We start from the raw sequence: 21193 nt of genomic DNA on the forward strand, positions 1-21193 counted from the left end.
TTATCAGTGGGAAGGTCATCAAATTCAGTTATTCATCGCGATAATGAGGTGGCGAGATACGGTGCTCAACCAGGACATAAGGTGTAACTCCGGTTGTCTACCTCAGGCGCACGAATCGTGCCGCTGTTAAAAATTCTCACGTTATATACGCAAACTCAATTTCAGTTTGGAAAATAATCAACTAGTCACAAAAATCTGCTTTCGAATATATTGCATCGAAAAACAATTACCACCTGATTCAAAAAGCTTCCTCTTATCTTATCTGAATTCTGTTTGCATTCAGCTTTGAAACTTACTTTTATTCTTCTGATGCATTAGTGGAAGATCCTGTTGCTTTAGCCCATGGAAGTTGTCTATGCTAGCATTCGAGTCCGCGACGCCAGGGATGCTGCTCAGACCGAGGAAAGCTTCACCCGCAAAGTCGTTCGCCGTCAAAACATCGTGATCCATGACGGTGAAAAGTATCATCGCGTCGGGACTTCGGCATTGTTCTACACTCACGGAACTGTGCACGAGAAAAATGTTACGATTTCCTTGAGGTGTAAGCTAGGTTCGTCAAAAGCAACTCATTCAAGTTCAAAAATTCTTGTAAAGCTGAGTTTGGTACGAAAATCACATTTCAGCACAACTTGCATCACCCAAATCATATATCGTAAGTTTTTGGTTGAGGACGAAAATTTTTGCTTTCATACGCTGAAACGATTATCATAAATCGCAATACACGATATACTCACAACTCGAAACATTCGTCGAACATTGGATTGAGCGTTCTCTTTTGGACGTTGGTCTGTTGTTCGGCACAATGTGCGAACACCCTTCGGGGTAAAAGTTCAATAATAACGAAAGGATCGCTAAATCCGTTCGGGTCCAGGGGTATAACATCTCGGGCATTGAGAACCTCAACGCAAAGTGAATCGTGATTCAGATACGCTCGCACCGATAGAACGCCGTATTCAACAGCGTCTGTGTTTATTTGGTCCTGCGGAAAAAAAATAATGTTGTTTAACGAGAAGAGAAAAAAAAAAAAAAAAGAAAAAGAAAGAAGAACAACGTCTGGGGTTTTATACGAATCTGCAAAGTCCGATGTCAATAAAGAGACCGCGGTGCTTCTAGCCAATGAAAATTCCTTCATCGATCTACCGCGCATGCGTAATTGTGGAAAATATGAAATACGCGCAGGTAGAATGTGCAGAAGTACTTTACGGTTAAGGCGTGGAAAAGGCTGAAAATTTCAAAAACACTTTCATTATTCATTGCCGCATTATTCACCTGCAATCTTTGCTGATAATATCTGTCTATGAGAAGGGCGGTGTCAGTTTTGTGGTACTGCAGCCTTTCCTCGACGTTAAGGAACCTTTCGCATCGCAGGACCTCGTGGAGCAGACCCTTTTCTTCGGCGTGAAAGAAATCCACGAGAAGGTCCAAAGCCTCGTGAAGTCTCTCGTAAAATACAGCGGGTTTGTCCTGCGGTTGATAATAGGAATTAATATATCCGTGTTTTACCTGCCGGATCTCTCAACAACAGATTCAGCCGTTCTGTGCGGGAGAACACAAAAGACTTTATTGTATAACCTAATTCACGACACGATTCCACATTTTTACACAGTTTTGTTATTCTCATGCGTATAATTTGATGACTAGAAGCAACCATGATTGTATTAAGTGTCATATGTTCGTGAATTTTACTTAAGGGGATGGTCACCCTTTCACGCTTGATATTTGAGTTGATTTTGAGTAACCGTTGTCGACAGAGAAAAGTTCACAAGTCATCACAGTAATAGTATCTCTATTTTGATCTGTAGAATTTGATATATGGTCTACAATTTTTCAACTTTCGACTCATTACGCTCAAAATATTTTTCAACGCTTTTTAAACAACATCTTCGATGATATTTGTAGAATTTTTACGGTAAATTAACTCAAACCTCAATCGCAAAAGGACGATCATCGATTTAATATCTACGCTTTGAGCGATCAGTATGAATTCTGTAACTCTGTGTGCACCATCCCAAAAAACTCACCCCGGTACTGCCGTCCATCTGGTTGCTCAATTCGCTCAAAACAACCTCCCAAACGTCCTGCAGGACCCTATGGAAGTTAATCGCCAGAAGAGAAGAATTCAGTATCACCAAATGAATGTCCAAATATTCCAAGAGTGGCGCCATGGCTTCAGAGGTGGGAAGTGAGTCCGGAGACCAAGCGAGATGGAACATTGTTTTCTTGAGCGGAGCCCTCATCTAGCAAATGAATTCGTCCAAGGAATCGAAGGTGAATGGGAATCGTAAATTCGTTCGAAATTCTTACTAGTAGCTGTTTCTTCCACGCAGCCTCACCTTCGCTCCGATTCTCGATATTATTTGATTGATGAACAAGAGCATTTGGCCCGGCGTTTGGTCCAGTGGTGAGACCAAAGCGTGGCGCCATTGGAGTCTGACCGAGTCACCAGCCTGACCCTCGAGAGACTTGAGGACTCCTTCGACGTTCAGCTCCTCTCCAAGACTCAAGAGCCAACGCCTTACGTACTCCAGACCGTTGATGGCGACGCACATCTGTAAAAGTGAAATCAAACTGATCGGAAATTTACTCGCGATTATAATTTTCAGTTATTATTTTTTAACGCTTGGCTTGAGGAACAGATTAAAGGAAATGAATTATAAGTTATATAGATTCTGCAAAAGGTGAACTGAAACTGTTGGTTTGTTACGTTTTTTTGTATTGTAACGAAGTTGTGTTCAAATCCTGACCATTCAAAATATATCCACCATTTCAGAATTTGTTCTTTGTTACGAAATGTTATATTGATAAAAATACTCGGATTACGTTCAGCGAAGATAAATTGATTTTTTTCTCTAATTGCAGAAAATTGACGGAATAAAAATAAAATCGATAGCTCTCAACGCAAATTACCAGGTTTCAAATTTTTTGATCGAAATACATACTGTGAAATGAGTCCGTCTCAACTTTCTTAAACCTTTTTTGGTGTCCTGAGTTGCCATATCTGGTTATTGCGTTTTTAATGTGCGAGAAAATACGTTATAAAATGAGGCATTAATATCACAGCCAAGCACGATACATTTTCTGTTTAAACAGTAATTCAGAAAAGCTGCAGCTGACGCTTAAATATTCTATCTTTGAAGCGAAGCATGAAGCTGAGAAAGAACTTTTGCTAAGTGGATCTACAACTATAAAATATTATACAATACAGACTTTGAATAAATAAGTGGACAGGGAAAATATCGATGCTGAAACTTACCGATTCTAAGTAATGGCTGTGAGCATTCGACGTATGCATCAGCAGAATTCGAACGTTTAGTCTATTTTTTAAATACTACTCCAAACCTGAATTTCGTTAAGTTTTCGCAAAACCAGCGTCACAAAAAATCTCGGATCATGAAATCCAGCGTATCTGAACTGTTGCATATTAAATGGATCGACGAGTCAATGCGAGGTCCTTGGAGAAGTTTAAAAAAAAATTGCGGTTCTTGTAAAAAACCCAACTTTGTTTTCCCTTATCAAAGCTACGACTACTTAAGACAAAATACGGCGAGCAATCGACTTCGGTTACGGACAGCGTGATGTGAGTAATGATATAAATGAAATCTAAATGCCAAGCGGTCGTGTGTTGTGGTAACGATTGCGAAGCGGTATCTACCTGTGCGATTACCTCATCTGTTGTTTTGTACGGAATCACTTCTTCGTAGTAGCCACTTTCGGCCAATTTTTGATGCGTCAATTCTGCGTAGTAGTTAGCAGCACTACAGATCGCCTGTGAAACAAACCTTTTTCAAATATCTGTGGACGGTGTCAATTTCAGAAGCATCATGAACATTTCGAAAATTTTTCTTTCGTATTCACGTTCGATTCTTTTCTCAACTTTGATTTAGTCGGTTAATAAGTTACACAATCATCCGAATACTTCTTTGACAAAATAAGCCGTAAATTATGATTTCTTTGCAGAATTATTCAGAGTGCGGACTCACGTCGATGATCTTCAAGACGAAATTGTATGAACCTGGTAGATCCGGCCAGGCTAATTGCTTCCAGAATTCTTTTATCTGAAACACATTTTCCGCGATGATTCAGTGAGAAAAATAAAAAGCCAATCAGCAGATCTCCAACGATAAACGGACGACATTGGATTACGACGCAATTACGTATCTTTTTTTCTCACGTCAAGTTTTATTCAGCTATTTTACAGCACGTACCTGGTAGAAACACGCGGTTGCATCAACTGCCGATGTGCAGTGCTTAACGATAAGCTCGCCTGTGCATATACGGTCAAGATCAGCAGCTCGTCTGATCCTCTGCATAGCCTTTAACTTTGCCAGATCAAGCCATTTGTCGACGGCTGGCTCAAACCATTGATAGTAAGAGCAGATGGCCAAACTCTTGTGATCTGATTGCGGTAAGTGGTCTTTCATGCTGAAAAACCGATCGGAAAAAGGTATTTTGGAAATGCATTACAATAATTATATAGCTCAGAATAAGCTACAAAACCAAAACTTGTTATTTCAGAACAAATACATACATGTGTGTTTGTATTTTTCACTTCTTTACTTATGTTCGAGAAATAAAGCTTGGATATTATTTTTTTCAAAAAGGTACCAAATTCGTTATTTTATCGTATACATTTACTGATTTTACTGTGCGTTGTAAATAATTAAGTTTTAAAACGTTAGCTGTGATCAAATTTGAAGAAGTTTCTATCAAGCGATGAGGATTCATGTCTGGGTTGATTCATTTATTAGGAAAACAGTGTTTGTACTTCGATACGTTTTTCTTCTTGAATAATCTTTCAGATATTTTCCAAATTTCGTAATAGAGAAAAAATTAAATAAGCGGAAAAATTTTATCATCAAGATCCTTGAACAGTACTCTTTTTTTCTTTGTCCGCGGAGCACAAAGCAACGTCACGAGTAAGTCTCAACACCAGAAACTTCACTTTAGTTGTCGGAGAATTAAAGTCTAGGCCAGTATTAAAATACAGTTGCAATTCTTAATCCCATCGTGCTTACTTGACGAATTCTTGGAGTGCTAAGTACAATTCAAAAATCGGTGTCCCGATCTCGGCTCCTGGGGGAAGGACGTATTCTTCATCGCGACCCTGCCCATGGAGCTGGAGACAAGCGGCTGTAACTCGAGCGCCAAGTTCATTGTGTACCTGCGATAAGAAGTTTACGTTATTCACTGAAATTCACACGCTACGAAACTTTGCCCATAAAAGATTTCGCGATGCTACAATGCTTTCAACAGCAAACGTTGAAGTACTTGAGAAAAGTCATTGAGTATGCAGGGCTTCCGATTTATCTCCGATTCAAAAGGTCACTACTCGTCTCACCAAACGAAAATTTATACTGCCGTAGCAAAGAATGAGTATAAGTGAAAAAAGGATAAAATTTTTTTATGTTCTTCTTCCGCCAGGTTGAAAAATTCCAAATCACCGTTTTCACGATTTTTTTTCTGCCTAGAACATAACGATTACAAAACATAGAGCTTCGTTTCTTTGGCAAAAGAAATTTGGAAAGTACGATGAGTTCAACACGCATTTTTCTCCGATTATCGATTAAAATACGTGGAAATAAAAGGAGAAATAAAATGTATGAAAATCCACATCTCTGTCGGAATATTTTATATTTTAATGTTAGATCAAACACGGATGAAATTCAAAGAGAACCATGTGCCGAACTTGTTGAAACCAGGATGGCCAAAGTTTGCGTGTTGATTCGATACGAAAGACGCGATGAGGGAGTCGTGCTAAATTGAAAACCAACAATAAGAAAGCTACAAGTCAAACAGGAAAAAGTCCCCTCATCTCAAACTGAGCGAATAAAGTCTGAAAGAAAGTGAGTATCTATTCAGGATAAAAGTTGATCCATCCGAAATGTGGTCGGCATACAGTCGTCGAATTGGATGGAAGATAGAATAGAAGTATGAAAAAAGTTTTGACACGGGTATGGAGTAGCGGAAGAAGACGGTTCAACTTCTTCCAACAAACATTTGCCGACAATGAAATGTAGACAAATGGAAAGAGGCTGATGGCGGCATCGGATCTCGTGCTTATATGTATGTTCAGTCGGACAAATGCCGAAATTAAAACTTTATCAAAAATTTCATGTAATTCAGCAAAATAATTTCCTAATCGCCGTCGAGAATTTTTTTACTCTTTATTCCTTCTAACCGGAATGACAAAGAAAGATTTGCGCATAAAATAATATGCAATTTTCAAATTGTGAGACTAAACTTTGCTTCAAAGCTTATTTATTCCGTTTCCAGAACTGCTACACATACATTTACTCAAGGGAGGAAAAACCGATTAAACCAAAGTACAGTAACGTTTGAAATGTTGAAATTCAACTTACTATATCGGTAATGAACGTAGCTTGATTTATAAATTAGAGCAACTGTGTCGTCTCACTAAACAATGAAATCAGTTACACGTTTCAATGATAATTACCGAACTAAATCAAGATTAAAGTCAGAGAAAAAAAAAATTTTTGCCCTGAAAAATAATTACTACGCGACGGAATCTACGTTTTCCCCCTTCGTTGAAAACGATTCATTACACTTGTCCCTTAACAGAGTTAGAATAGTTATTTCGTGCTCTCTATCAGCACCGATCTCTGTGGAAATAAGTAATGGTCGACTGGCGCACATTACGTTGCGCGTGCAATTTCCACAAGCTGATGTTATCTGACAGAAAAATACCCATAGCTATTATAGATAAGCTTGCATAGCGCACGGCAGAAAATATTCAGCTTCGAATCGTAATTCTGAGGTCAATGTTCACACGGGAATTATAAATTATACACTCTAGTTCTATGTCTCATCGAACCGCTATTACTGATCTACTTTCAACCGAACGATCGTTTAATGTCGCTGATCGAAAAGTGTAAAAGAAATTTGAAGAATAATTGTGAAAAAACCACAGATACGTGGCTTTGTTTAAAGATTTAAAATTCATCCGCTTAATTTGGCCCAATCACTATGTCCAAATAATCGACATGAAATGACATTAATTCCGTCGTCGCCTTTTCTTTTTTTTTAATAGTTGTATAAATACTATAACTGTATAATATGGTATAACAAAGCCAATTTTTCTCGGTGTATATATTTTGTAAACTAGAAGGCGCGTGGCTTTCTCACAAATAAATAATTGAGTGAACCAACTGTTTAATCTTCAACCAGACACCTCGTAGAACATGCATGAATTTTTTTCAGAATTTTCGCGGTACGTAAAGTAGCCAAAATAAGGGCAAGAAGCACAAGACCCCATGTAACAGTCAACGTATACCGAAAACCGTGTAACAAGGTAAGGATTAAAAGTACACAGCGACTGGGCTAGGTTTAAAAATGATGGAATAGAAGAGAAAATTTTTATTGTGAAATGGCAAATGACTCCGCTTCTACCTCATTAACACTTTTTCGTTTTTCACAAAATGGATCTGACAAATAAAATTACATGCACAGTGCGTGAATATTATTCCAGAAATATTATTACGATTGTATATGAATATTTAAAACCTAATATATAATGTTTTATCATTGAAATTACATATCAACCGTAAAATAGCGTAAGTAATGGGGAATCGAATTTAAACTGATACTTGTAAGAAAGGTCGACAAATTTGCAATTGTATCTACGCATCCGGGAACATTATACATCACCCGATATGAGTGGCAAGTGTCACTCAACGTCATCTGAAAAAATCTGAGTGAAGTAAATCATATGAAACATCTATTAGTTTTTTTTTTTTGTTTTTGTTTTTCTGTACACCAGGGAGCACAACTTTGAAAGAACGTAAAACACCATACATTCACATACTACTAATCGAATTATGAATACAGTACAAAAAGCAAGCAGCATAGAGCTTTCGCATGGCATAAAATCGAGCAATAAATTCTGTACGTGTACGTTGTGCCTGACATGCGGCATTAGGCAGTATAGCAATGGGGGAGGTGCGATAGTGTGAATAAGACTTGTCGTTTTTTTTTTTTTTTTCTTACGTCTGCGAAGTTCTATCACGTAAATCATAAGCCAAACTCTGTATAGCGGGCTATGCGTTCATGTCGTAACCTAAATTGTTTATCCTATAGTCATTGAGAATCATTGGCATTAATCATTCTAGAGCGATCAGATTGTAATTAGACACGAGTTACACGAACGTTTGTCCTGAAAGTCGCATGCATTTGAAAATTTATCAAAGAGGTTACAACGATAACGATGCTCGAATCAGTGTGCGATGTGTTTACAGTGGGTACATAGTATAAGGTATATTATACAGGTATAGTTTATAGCAGAGGTCAATGCTCGTATACCGAATTAAGAATATAGTTCTGAGGGCGTAGAAAGAGAGAGAGATAGAGAGAGTGAGAGGGCGAAAGAGAGAGAGAGAGAGAGAGAGAGAAATAGAGGGGTGAGATACTAACATTGGTGTCTGATATAAAGTACCTCTGATGTGTGCTCCATGTGTGTCGCCACGTGTTCCGCCAGCTATGGACAAACATCTCGTTTACAGTTGGGTACCTCGATATTACCAGCTGACAACGATCTTTTAATCGTGTTGATTGATAAAATTATAATCATACCATTCGCCAAATTTTCAAATACGATCTGACTTATGGAATATAGGTATAAGTAACGCAATCTTGAAATGTATAGAATCGAAGAGTGAAATTCAAATCTCCTGATCAACGTGAATAAGCGCCACAGATAAGTCCCGAAAAGTGATGTATGTTCATTGGTACTTCAATTTTCATTCTTATTCACGGATTTTTCTGAAACTCTGCAATTTTATTGCTCAATACGCATAAGCCTGGAGTTTATTGTTGCGAATAAGCTGGCTGACGTCACAAATGATCAAAAGCATGTAAAGCCAAACATAGCACATCGAGCAACGAGACACTGAACTTAGCGATGGGGGGCAAACTAGGGCGAAGCGAGCTTTCTTAGTATCTAATTCAACTCGCCCCTCAACTCCCCCTGAAAAAAATGTAAATGCAGAACTCGGTTATCAGAGTGCAAGTATTCACCCATGTGTCGTAAGTTTAATACTTACTCTATGGTAAGATACGCTTCGCTCTAGTCGACCCCAAAGATTGTGATTATAATACATGTCAGTTAGCTAACATCACGAACGAATGCCGTGACTGATAGCAATAATTCAGTGTTTTGTTACAATTTTTCTTCTTCCCCTGAATATGTAATACACTTACCAATTTCTCCAGCTGCTTGTAAACGGCAGAGAAGTAAGGAACTCCGTTCGTACTGAAAGATAAAATGCAATTCGAGTTCAAGATTGAACAAATGTCTTCATAACAATTTGTATACCACATCTCGATACAAGCATTTGTACTTTTAGTAATTGTGAATTCTTGAAGCTGAAACTAAAGTTTTTGGGATTTTTTTACGGCCTGGGTTGTTTAGACGATTCACAGTCATGAGACTGGCTAGGTACGTTTGTCTGGACGTTACAATTGGGCGAGGCATTTGAGATTTACGCAGTTGACAATTAATTACCCGTCCTGCATGCAAGTGTTGGAGTTCCGAGGTTCAACTTCTCCGGCAAAGTCTCGATGAGGAACAATTGCAATGGCGAAATAAAGTACGCTAGAGTTCTCCAATTACTTCCGAGGCAGGATTTCTACCTCCTCGCATTGCGAGTAGTTACCACTCTTGAGAGAAACTCTTTCTTTTGTCATTCATGAATGGTAAGACTTATGACCCGACGGCCTTTGCCATCTGCTTCTGGCAAGGACGCCATTGTGGGAGACAAACGTGAGCGGGACAGCATAAAATTATGAATAATAATAAGCTCTCGATGCGACTTACTTTTCGAAGAGACTATTGTAGTAGTGCAACCCTTGCTGGAGGTCGACTAACAACGTCGTTACCAAGTTGGTAAAATCTTGCAGCACTTTATCCGCGTCCTGGTCAGGCTCACGGTCATAGTACATCGTCTGGTTCATTGTCTCCTCGTACCTGTATGGAAATACACGTACGAATGTGACGGATGGAAAGATTGGGCAAAGAACTGATACAGACTTCTCAAGTATTCGCGTACGCATCCGTAGTTTTGTAATTGCAGTCCTGCATCGATAGCCAAACTCACCAGTCGTGTGTCCCTTTCCTGAGCGCGGTGATGATTTCGCCTCGGATTTCCTTGTTGAACGGACAGCACTTCCAGAAGGCCTTCATATTTGAGAGCAGACCAAGACACCTTCGGACAGATTGAAATTGTCACGTCAGGCTCCTGTGCACTCGATATCGAATTTATCTCACCTCAGTAGGTAGTCCAGCCTTCCAATTGCCGGTCTGTGAAGAGGTGGGAAGAGCACGCGATGCTGGCGAACCTGGTTCAGCGCCATTTCGAGAAAGACGTTAAAGGAGTCGGTCAAGCACTGCTCCTCGTCTCTGGAAAGCGTGTCTGTCGGCCACAGGGAGTCCAGATCCTACTCAACGAGATAGACATAATGTTGTCTGTAGTGTCTTAGTCCAGTTCTATGTGCGTGATCTAAGCATGGACTGGAAATAGAACCTAAGTATGCTAGTAATGGACGGTTGGTCTTCCCCGGTGAAAATATTTCCGGTCTGAAAACTGCCGGCAATGTTCGAAGGTACGATTAACACGGTTGGCGGAAGAGTGGCGAGGAAACTTGTGATTCGGTATTTCAGAACACTCTATATGTATATTCGAGGTATTCGGTTACGCAGTGTTAAACGAAGAGCTTCGCCAGCTTTGACGTCTCCGCGGTGAACAGGAACTAACTACGAACTTGAACCATCTTCAAAACTTGCCTGTAACAAACGATGCAGAGTTCTTGGGTCCACGCCCGGCTGCCTCGAAGTGGCCATCCACCTAATCAAGGCTTGCTGAAGTTCCGTGACATCCCCTTGAACTGCATGCTGATGCAGGATCGTCAGGGCCGTCTGAGGCAGCTCGCCCGTGAACTCGTTCTAACAAGAAATCGCAACTCTAGCAATTCCATGTTTTACTCATTCTCACAGCATGCCAATGAACCTTGCACTGTCTTCATCATTGTATGAAATTTCGAGTGGTGTCAGTGTAGCAATACTGTACAAGCATGCACCGTATCAGCAGAATGTCGGAAGCGTGTGTGGGAAAATTTCCTGATAGGTGAATTTCGGATAGAATTATTGATACCTTGGAACACTTTGGAACGAGAGTAATTTTCTTATGGTACCGTTTCAACTACTACAGATTACTTGTCTTAGGTATCGTTCGTTACTCGATATGAAATTTTGGATCCACAGTCATTCACATCCTGTCCTGAATACTCACCCCTTGTTTGCTCATCTCGTGATTAAGAAAGATAGTGTAGAGCCTTTCCTGCTGCCTCAACTCCCCCCAATTGTCCTCTTCGGAGGTGCCTCTGTCCTCGCGAGTCGACAACCAAAGCTTGAGTCTGATCCTTCCTTGGATGTTGCTGCGCTGTGTCCTCGCCTCGAGCTTATACCAGCAGTCAAGTCCCGTGCTTGGAATATCCTGAAAGTTTTGCTTATGGAATGGATCTTCCGGAGTAAGATATTCGCGCTTGAGACACGAAACTTTCGCTTCGCTTAGCTCCTCCCAGCAAATAGGGTATAATGATACAGTGGCCCGGTTGCCAGGCGATCCGTAAATCGTTTATGCAAATCAACTTGGAAGGATAAACAATAAAGGACCCAGGAGACGAGGATGGAGCATATCTGCGGTGTTTCAGGGGTCGTATGAGGCGATGCTGAGCACAGCGCATCGGTGCTAAGCGAAAAGCGTAAAGTCTTTAGGGGTAACGAGGTGCCGAGATGAGGGCATTTTTCGAACCGCGACACCAATCTCCCTTTATTTTACCCCCTTGCCTCTTCCCTCATCCTCTATATCATTCTACTTTTACGTCCATAAGTGCTGTCTATAAGAGAGCAAGAAGTCATGGAAGGTTGTAGAATTTTTATCGGTTACGTTTCTCAAATTTCACAAAATATTCGTGATTAGTTGGAAAAGGGGTAATGAAAGACTCGAATGAAGATTGAGCCGCGTATCCTTGATCTGGAAAACATTTCGCCGGAAAAAAATGACTCATACAAGAACGTGATAAGAACGAAAGTGGTGATTTGATTAATCACCATTCTTGTATTGAATTGACACATTTATATCCCTCGGTAATTGCTTATCAAGGTTCAGCTGAAGGGGGCGAGGCTTACCTGGAGTGGCACATTGACGCATCCGAGAAAGTCATCCTGACTGCCGGATCTCGCGCTCTGAGCGATCTGCTTGAAGAACCTTCCAAGGCCCTTGACTCCACGAACCTCATTTAGTTTGCTCACGGCGTCAAACACCGAGGATTCGTCATCGTGGTCCCTGTAACCATGTCTGTCAGGAACACAAAACTACTGGCATTTTAAAAGCCATTCACAGGTACGAATACGCAAAGCTAAGAGGTACATCGGTGTGGTTTGAAAATACGTAAAAACGGCTATGGCTTAACTCTTCAAGACCAGAAGTACATCAGTTCATCCCAGAATATTTCTAGGCTCGAGAGGTTTCAAACAAAATCATCGCGTTAGGCTTTGGAGAAGTTGAAAATGCAAAATGAATCTGCTAGAATTTTTTACATGGTACTTGAAATGTCGCGATTTGACGTTAAAGCTTACATTTAGAAGATTCGTTTTCTTTCAAAACTGTGAATGGCAATGTGCCATCTACGCATGCTTCTTCGTTCGTGAAATTTTTGAGAAAACTGACGGCATATCTGTTTTTTCATCAAGTCGGAACGTGAGTATAACACGGCTTTCGTAAAAGGTTGACGACTGATCCACGATGAAAACGTCATCTCACTTCAAGACAACAAAACTCGGAGTGACTTGATGTACTCAAAATAATTTGTCTGACTTAACTTCAATTCAAATGACTCAATAACTTCAAGTGGTTACAATTATTGAGTATACGAAGTTCGTAAAATTTATGTGACTCCGATTAAAGGGATAGGCTCATCTGAAAATTTAGAATTCTTGATCGATCCAGATATTACTTCAAAAATCTTTTCACGAAAAGATGAAATGTATTAAAGTTACTTCAAGTGACACCAGATGATTTCAAATAAATTGACATGTTTCCAAGTTGCTGCTTTGCCTCAAAAGATGTTGAAATACTTCGGATGGCTTCAATTAGTCACTTGATAACTCGAAATTAATTCGCATCACTTTAAATAAGCTCATGCGTTATTAAATGACTCGAAAATGAATGCACAACTTCACGTAAACAATCTCAGATATGACTTGAAAGCCTGAAGTAATGTCTGTCAGATATTTTATGACTGAAAATAGATTCATATAACTTTAAGTGACTTCTGACGGTTTCGAATGAAGTCAGAATAATTCTCACCCTAATTCTTAGAACAATAAACGTATCTGATTGTGAGTTCTGTGAATCCGTTTTTCCCAAAACACATAACTGTGATACGTAAATCTCTATCAAGAGATAGCCGAAGTAAATTTCATTCAAACGTCTTGCACTTGGACTTATCTTTAACGTTCACGGAATGAGAATTGACGTGCTTAAAGTTCGCGTGCTTTGATACTGGATGAAGTATAGGCAGCAACTTCAACCACTGCTGAGATTTACACCTTGGAGAACTAAATGCAGGATACCTAATTGTCGGCGGTTCATTTAAAGCTCGGTCAAGTTATCTTCCCATGCATTTCGGTTCATTGATCATGAATGCCGTGTCCACCGAGCGGATGTCCGGCCGTGATTATTTGAAAAATGGGGCTCCCGTCGTCAAGAGAAAATGGTGGGGGAGCATGAAGCGCGTGCACGGAATTCCGGAATCCAGTTCAATCATGGCGGATATACGTGGGGTTGGAATCAGGAGTAGGGGGAGTATATTCGAATGTATCATCAAACCGTGCGCTTGGAATAGAGTCTATATTACATTCTACCGATCGTTTACGTGTAGGAGCGATCCAAATACACAAGTAAAAATATATGATATTCCAGAGGAATATTTACACTCACCATATATCCAAATGCAAAATATCCGTGTTTATGTCATCTATGTCGCTGAAATTGTGGCATAAAAATGAGGTGGATTAAAAGTTGAGTTGAAATTATTCACAAGAAAGGAAAGTGTTATAAAAATAATTTGTTACAGGTCGACAGTTTTTCCTGTCCCTAATTAGATCCATCGAAATCCATATAAATCCATGGTGAAATTTCGCTAATAATAATTTCATTGCACAGACGAGATGAACAAAAAATTCCAAATAAGCTTGTCTCGTGTTCTCTTATTCGTGTAGAAAGGTCAAGTCGGTGAAATTTGTTGAAAAAAATTCTTCTTCCTCCTGATATTCTTGATTGCATGTATTTTATACGCCCGTTGGAATTTTCAACAAAGATATAAGAATTCCAAGAAGTTCCAATTCACAAAATTCTATAAAAATTTCATAGAAATATTTGAAGAAAATTTTCAGAATTATTTTCAACGAGTGGAAGAGGGAAACTTTTGTCACAATATATCAGGAATTTTCACACCACTGACTTATTTACCGAATAAACACACCATCGATTCGTTCGCAGCTCTATTTTCACGTAAATTGATACCCATCAGGATAACAGCAGCTGGGTTACAGCGAAACTTATCGATTTGTTTCGAAGTCGGCTGATTTTCAATTGAAATTTATAAAATTGTCAGTTTTAACATTTTTGGTATACGCTCTTGCGACAAGGTTTCAAAATCATCGTGTAACTTGTTTTGATTCTCCGAAATCCAGACGAAAGTCGGTCAAATTTGACGAAATCTTGTATCAATTCGTTCTCCATTGGACAAAGTCTTTTCACGGGATTACCGACATCGAAGTAAAAATCGTAAAATCCCTCACGAAATCGAATGAAATCCATCGCAAACTCTGAAATCCTGAAAGATCCGGAAATCCGTTCCGCGATATTTTTTACATGATCAAAGCCCAGCAATTGGAGATTGAATCGAGATATAAATTGATTTTCTCTTTTTGCCCCCCTCCCCCTTTCATTTTTTTTTTTTTTTTTTCGTTACAAGGAGAATGACCGGTCGTGGGTTCGGTAAAACAGCGAACCAATCTATCGGTAAAAACGATTGTCAACTCACAAGCGAAATTTTTCTTCCCATCGTGGACTCAGCGTGTGCGGTTTCACCGATGTGGCACGAATATACTTTGCTGGAACAGCTCCGCCGAGTGAGTCTCGATGCTCACGACGACTTCCGTGTTCCTTACGCTTGAAAGATAGTCTGAAACTGATTGAAAACTGGCATGGTTGAACGGTCGATATGAAAATATCAACGCTGGTCCTTTTTATTTATCATAATTATTTTAACTATCATTTTTTCATACGAATCGCCAGAAATAACTCTTAAATTTATTCTCCGTAATGATCGTACGGTTGCAAACTTCCTACTAAATATTGTTAATAATGAATTGATGATTATTTTTCAATGCACAAACAATGTCCGATCTTAATCATCGTTACAAGTAATATTAAACATGTCTATTGACGGAAAATTTTTCAATAAATATTCAATATCAAACTCATTGCGTTATTTACATGATTTAACAATTTGTATAGAATGATCGGAAATTAAAGACTATGGAGTAGAATTTCCGGAAAGCGCGTCAATTTCAAAGATTGCTTTTCTCATCATTTCCCTTAAGGAATAATCATCCTGCAAAGTCGAAACCTGAAGGTTGATTGAATTTTCCAGCCAAGTATCGAGCAAAATTTCACATTCTATTCATGTTCCAATTATAGATATTCAATTATATCTTTGTTTAGCCGTTTCTCAAAATTATATATTTATAATTTAGACCCTAATTCTCTGTTTTCCGATGTTCGTTATCTGCGCATCACTTTGCATCAATATTTAATGTCCTAATCGAGCTAATTGATTCTGCTTATTCATTATCTGATTTTCATTACTCGTACCTCGCCCCCGATTACTATATAATTTCACTTGAGGTTACATTGTGATTACATGGCAAAAAAACTAACCCTTATAGCCAGGAAATCGTTACAAAAAAAAAAATTATAAAAACCGATCTTACAATCAAAAGCGTGACAAATATCACAAAGCGAAACTGGTTCTTCGGAAAAAGCTGCTGTTAAACGATCAGTCAGATTAACAGAGCTCTCATATATTCAATATTATTACCAAAATGGATCTATAAAAATCAAAATTCACACAAAAAGCTGATATTATTAAAATGGCGATAAAAAAAATCACGACTCAACGGTTCCCTGACCTCGTCTGGAAGAAAACCTCACTTCTTACGTGTGCTAGAAAAGTTTATTAAAATGGCTGCCTTTATAACAACGGTTCGAGTATTGTCGATGCTCCGAAGATACGGGGCACGTGTAACATTCATTCACCCATGGTAAATTCAATCTAGCAATATACGCATCGTGTACCTGTGATGCTTCCTCAGCTTCTCGTGATGAGAATTGTCGTTGTCACCGCCGTCAGATAAGGCCCGAGTCGCTTGCCTGGGTGACGCCGGGGGTGTGTGGGGTGAATGAGCGCTCAAATTTGGTTGAGGACTGAGCGGTGCTCCGCCATTACCCGGCTGAATACCCAGCATGCAGTAGGGGTCGCTGAAACCTTGAACAATCACGGTTTCATCGTTTAAAAATACCTTCTAACAACGATCCTGGGTGATACGAATCTTCCACGTTCCGAAATCTAGATACTGCGCGTGCGCGCCGGTAAAGTACGTCTGCGCGTTCTACCCGCGCACATTTCATACTTCCCGCCTTTGCGCATGCGCAGTGGGTAGATTCGGGGACGTGGAAAAATTTCGGTGATCTAGAAGCCTGTCTACTTTACATTATTCGTTTTGAAATCTATTTTTGAGGGAAAAACATGTAACGGGATCGTCGTCACGTTATTCGCGTGTTATGGGTGGAAGAATTAAATTCACGTTGAAAGGACGCTGTTTTGCAGCGGTGGTAAATTTTTTGGACTTACCGATAACGATCGTCAATGCTGGAAACGTATGGCGCAAATCGTTTAGGACGAAAGACGATCAAAAAGACGGTCAAAACGGAATCAGCTACATCGCGTGAACTCGACGTAAAAAAATGGGATCGATTTTTCACATAAGTAGGTAAATATTCCATCGAGACAAACAGTTTAGGTACGCCGGAATATTCAATTTCACCGCACATATGATATAGCGCGATTACCAATCTATTATAATAGCGTATAACGGCAGCGGTTTGCGGCTCGTAAAGTCAACCCGTCTAAACGACGAAGGACGCTTGCCGGAAACAGCGATATTGGCATACAAACCGCACACGATGAAAGCCTGAAACGGTAAACTAAACTCGGATTCAAAAATCCAAAGAACAGAGGCACGTTTTATGTAATCATTATCACTCTCATCATTAACGTAACGAGGTAAATAATATGAAACGAGTTGAAAGTAGAAATTCCTACCGTTCTCTGTGATAATTATTGCGGATTTGACCTCAAGTAATCTGATATGACGTGCGAGAGTGAAAATAATGTATCACAGGGAAATTTCGGGATTCGAAAACGATTTCGTATAACACCAGTCCGTGTGCGATACAACGATTCTCGTCATCTGGGAGAAATAAAACGCAGGTTCCCTTCTGCGGGATTCATTATTTTGACCGGCTTCAACCTACCAACAACAAATCAATGTGATTCTGAATTGACTAATCTGAATGAGAACTGGATCGAAGATTGTTAATTTGTGAATTAAAGGTGCAAAGTCAAATCGAATTAATTTCTGCAGATTAAGGGGGCGTGTACGAGGAGACTGTTGAAAAGTGTGTGAATTTTTGGAATTTGCATCTCGATGACCAATTATTCAATTTTATTGTGGCTTATTTTATTCAGAATTATGCAGATCGAGATTCATTCGGATAATTTTTTTTTTTTTCAACTGGAAGCATCGTTATTCTCAATAACGTCCACAATTTCGCTTCATCTCCGATATCTTAAAAACTGTTTGGCCAATTTACGTGAAATTCGGAGACATCATTTTTGGCTAATTTATCCCCGTTACCGTGATCCGAATTTTTTTCTAAACCTTAAACGAATTGGTGACGATTTGAAGTTGAAATCCAATTTCATGTAAAAAATGTTCAACTTCTTTGTCAAACGACCCAAAAACTATAACAATTTGAGAAAATCGGGATGGTGGCAGAAAGGATAAACTATCTAAAAATACTGTCCACAAATTTAAAGAAAATTGGTTGACCCGGGTTTTAAATATCGTGACCACTGAAAAATATGCACAGAGCGGGGGAGTTGACGTTATTGTTAATAAAAACGCTTTATAAAAATTAATTCCAATGATAAAAATCCATCGATAAACCTCGATCCAAATATTTTCGAACAAACCAAACTCCAATAAAATTAAATAATTGACTGTCAAGATATAAACTCCTACAAAATTCACCCATTATTTATTTTCCTTCTTAACTCATTCCGTTGATATTGTACATGGCAGCAATCGACGTGTATTTTATTTTTTTGCTGTTTTTGTTGCTGTTCTTGTTATTGCCGCTTCATATACCGAGGGCGAATTGTGTTGCAAGGGTGTCATTTATCGAAGGGGGATCAATATGACTCGGCTTACTAACAATCGGGCAACGATAGGCTCTCGCTCCTGAAAGCTATTCGAAATATTTACTGCCCGACAGAAATTGATCCTCCGCATGTCTGTAATGCTCTTTGAATTGGCCCCATACCCATGGTTATTGGGGTTCCGTAATATCGGGTTTAAGAGTCACCGAAAGAGGTCAGGCGAAACATTATTTGCGTTTTACCCGTTGTGTGAGTTTTTATACGCATATATATAGCTCGTTAAACCCGCGTTAAGCTCGAGTGGAAACGGTTGAATCAAAAACCGTCTGTGCGTAACTGCTGGAGTAAAGTTTCAACGAAAAAGAGAAAATAAAAAATTTCAGACGGACAGAAGAACGACGACGAAGAGACGGGAAGTTTGGAAAAAAGGCAAATCTTTTTACACGGTATTTACCGCATTTTAATCATCCACCCGATAAAGTCAGTTCTCTTCGGTATAAATTGTCGGAAAGTCGTAAAAACCTCCGTGATGAATGGCAAAAAGTCCGACAATTTTTTGACTGCGTTTATCAAGTTTTCGTCGTTATGACGAATTGAAAATTTTCCATCTAATCGACGCAGAAATTTTTGTCGCGGTTTGTATGCGGATTTATTTTTTCATGACTTCTAATACAATAAGAAGAAAGCGACTGAGCTATTATTTGAATGAATAATTTTTCCGAATAGAGAGATTTGGCTTTAAATATTCAGAGACCATCTGGAAATGTTAGAGAGAATAAACAATACAGTATCTGAAATATTTCAAAGCTGACTAAAACTCGACCTCCATTTTTATTCCCATCAAGTCCTATGATTGTCAAATCATTCTCTTACGCTGGTTTTAATAATCGTTATGTTGATATAATTTAGCACCTACGAAAAATATCGTTTTTTCTTTTCTTTTACTGGAAACATGAAGCCACCCAACAATTCGTAATGTTCATCATTGCTTAATCGATGTATCGTTTGCTCAAAGTTTACTGGGATGTTCAATTTCGTCAACTTTCAAATTCCATTTTGAAAAATTCCCTGAATCACAGCAAGAAAATTTTTATGTCATAGACATGTTACAAAAATGTGGAACCCCGCTGCAAGACCATTTCAAAACCTTGTAAGTGGTTAAATGGTTAGTATTATGATTTGTAATAGAGCTGCTGGGTTTTTTGGATAACTTGGATAAAAATCAACTGAAGCACTTTGGGAATATTTCATTGAGACATGACGCGGCATAACTCGTGAGTCGATTTCAGAGAAACCCAATATCGGAGTCTGACTTACGGGTGAATTTTTCATCCAACACGAGCGAGTGTCTCCGTCTGATCGAAGAGGCTAAGACAAAAGGCGAATTCTTTTCCTTTCAAATGACTATTTGATGCTTAGCGATCTCAAAGGGATGAGATTCAATACCTTGTTTTCGTTTTTATTATTCCGCATCCACTGCAAGTGAATTACAAATATTTGTGCTAATATTGTAACGCTGTAACCCCGTTAAGTATTTGACCATGAAAACCGGTGAAAGATAAACAAAAGTAAAAATTTTTTGTCAATTTCACAGCTTGCAATTTGACAGATGATATTCTAGCTATTTTTGCGTAGAAAAAGATTCTTCACTTTCTACTGAATTTTTGAAATCATTCTTTGCCTCGGAGAAAAAATGTCAATGCCCGGATGACAGCTTTCGTAATTCGGTAAAAAAGTGAATAAAACGAATATGTTCGATTACGAGAAAACGGTTACCTAAATATGTATCCACCTGAAAAAGACCATCGAGAAAAAATGAATCGATGCAGTTTCTAAATGCATAAAAAAGAATGAACAGAAAATCGGTGCCACTTTGTTCAGTCGATTGAGATTTTTCCAAAGTCTTGCATTTATTTGGGTTTTGCCATTTTGAATAAACCAACTCCGTACATTTTTTTTTTTTCTTTTCAAAATTCAGTGTGATTCACAGCAAAATTAATAACATCGAAGAGCGTATTTTGAGAAAGTTAATACTTTACTCTTGCACACCATAAAATCAAACAAATGATTGCTGAGAAATCTATTCTTTATTAATACTTATTACTTATTACTTATTGAAGTCATCTCAAGTTTCACGTAATCTTTTCAAATCGTCTAAAATCTCTTGAAATCTTCTGAAATCTTTTGAAATTTCCGATGTCCCTGTAACTTTTTGGAATCTTTTGATATTCCTAAAATCCTTTAAAGTCCTACCAAATTCTTCAAATCTTGGAAATACTTGACATCGTCTAAAGTCTGTTGCAACCTTTTGAAATCGTCTGAAATCTCTTCAAGTCTTTTAAAATTTTTTCCAATCTTTCGAAATCTCTTGAATTTCCTGACATCACTGTAAACTTTTGAAATCTTTTGAAACCCTTGTAATTTCGAAATCACACGTACATTAAATTCCTGAGTGATCTTCTCCTCGTCAGACGTTCATTCCGGTTCACCTAAATTCGAGATATGCTTATTGTCAGACAATCGCGCTTTCACCTCGAGCTTGAAAAGCTCGCCTGTTCCCGAGATACGAAGCTGAGACTCAAGGAACTAGCGCTGAAGTATGACTCTAATT

At 38.8% G+C, this 21193-nt stretch overlaps 1 protein-coding gene across 4 annotated transcripts in view; it reads right to left on the reverse strand.

Annotated features, from left to right (window-relative positions):
* Positions 1 to 21193, reverse strand: part of LOC124304833 (BAI1-associated protein 3) — a 112039-nt gene that overhangs the window by 2129 nt on the left and 88717 nt on the right. For 2 of the 4 annotated variants that reach the window (XM_046763517.1, XM_046763519.1), the window contains exons 7-26: positions 16437 to 16626; positions 15121 to 15267; positions 14013 to 14057; positions 12200 to 12356; positions 11301 to 11504; positions 10796 to 10954; positions 10280 to 10449; positions 10110 to 10217; positions 9830 to 9979; positions 9214 to 9265; positions 8450 to 8491; positions 5016 to 5161; positions 4206 to 4422; positions 3981 to 4055; positions 3653 to 3766; positions 2334 to 2549; positions 2022 to 2237; positions 1270 to 1464; positions 735 to 979; positions 297 to 505 (exon numbers count right to left, since the gene is read on the reverse strand). In XM_046763517.1, coding sequence (XP_046619473.1) covers positions 297 to 505; positions 735 to 979; positions 1270 to 1464; positions 2022 to 2237; positions 2334 to 2549; positions 3653 to 3766; positions 3981 to 4055; positions 4206 to 4422; positions 5016 to 5161; positions 8450 to 8491; positions 9214 to 9265; positions 9830 to 9979; positions 10110 to 10217; positions 10280 to 10449; positions 10796 to 10954; positions 11301 to 11504; positions 12200 to 12356; positions 14013 to 14057; positions 15121 to 15267; positions 16437 to 16626 — 3057 coding nt within the window. The remainder of the gene's footprint in view (positions 1 to 296; positions 506 to 734; positions 980 to 1269; positions 1465 to 2021; positions 2238 to 2333; positions 2550 to 3652; positions 3767 to 3980; positions 4056 to 4205; positions 4423 to 5015; positions 5162 to 8449; positions 8492 to 9213; positions 9266 to 9829; positions 9980 to 10109; positions 10218 to 10279; positions 10450 to 10795; positions 10955 to 11300; positions 11505 to 12199; positions 12357 to 14012; positions 14058 to 15120; positions 15268 to 16436; positions 16627 to 21193) is intronic. The other 2 variants (XM_046763520.1, XM_046763521.1) reach the window with 2 other exon arrangements.

This window comes from Neodiprion virginianus, chromosome 5 (assembly GCF_021901495.1).
Source record: "Neodiprion virginianus isolate iyNeoVirg1 chromosome 5, iyNeoVirg1.1, whole genome shotgun sequence".
Classification (NCBI taxonomy): Eukaryota; Metazoa; Arthropoda; class Insecta; order Hymenoptera; family Diprionidae; genus Neodiprion; species Neodiprion virginianus.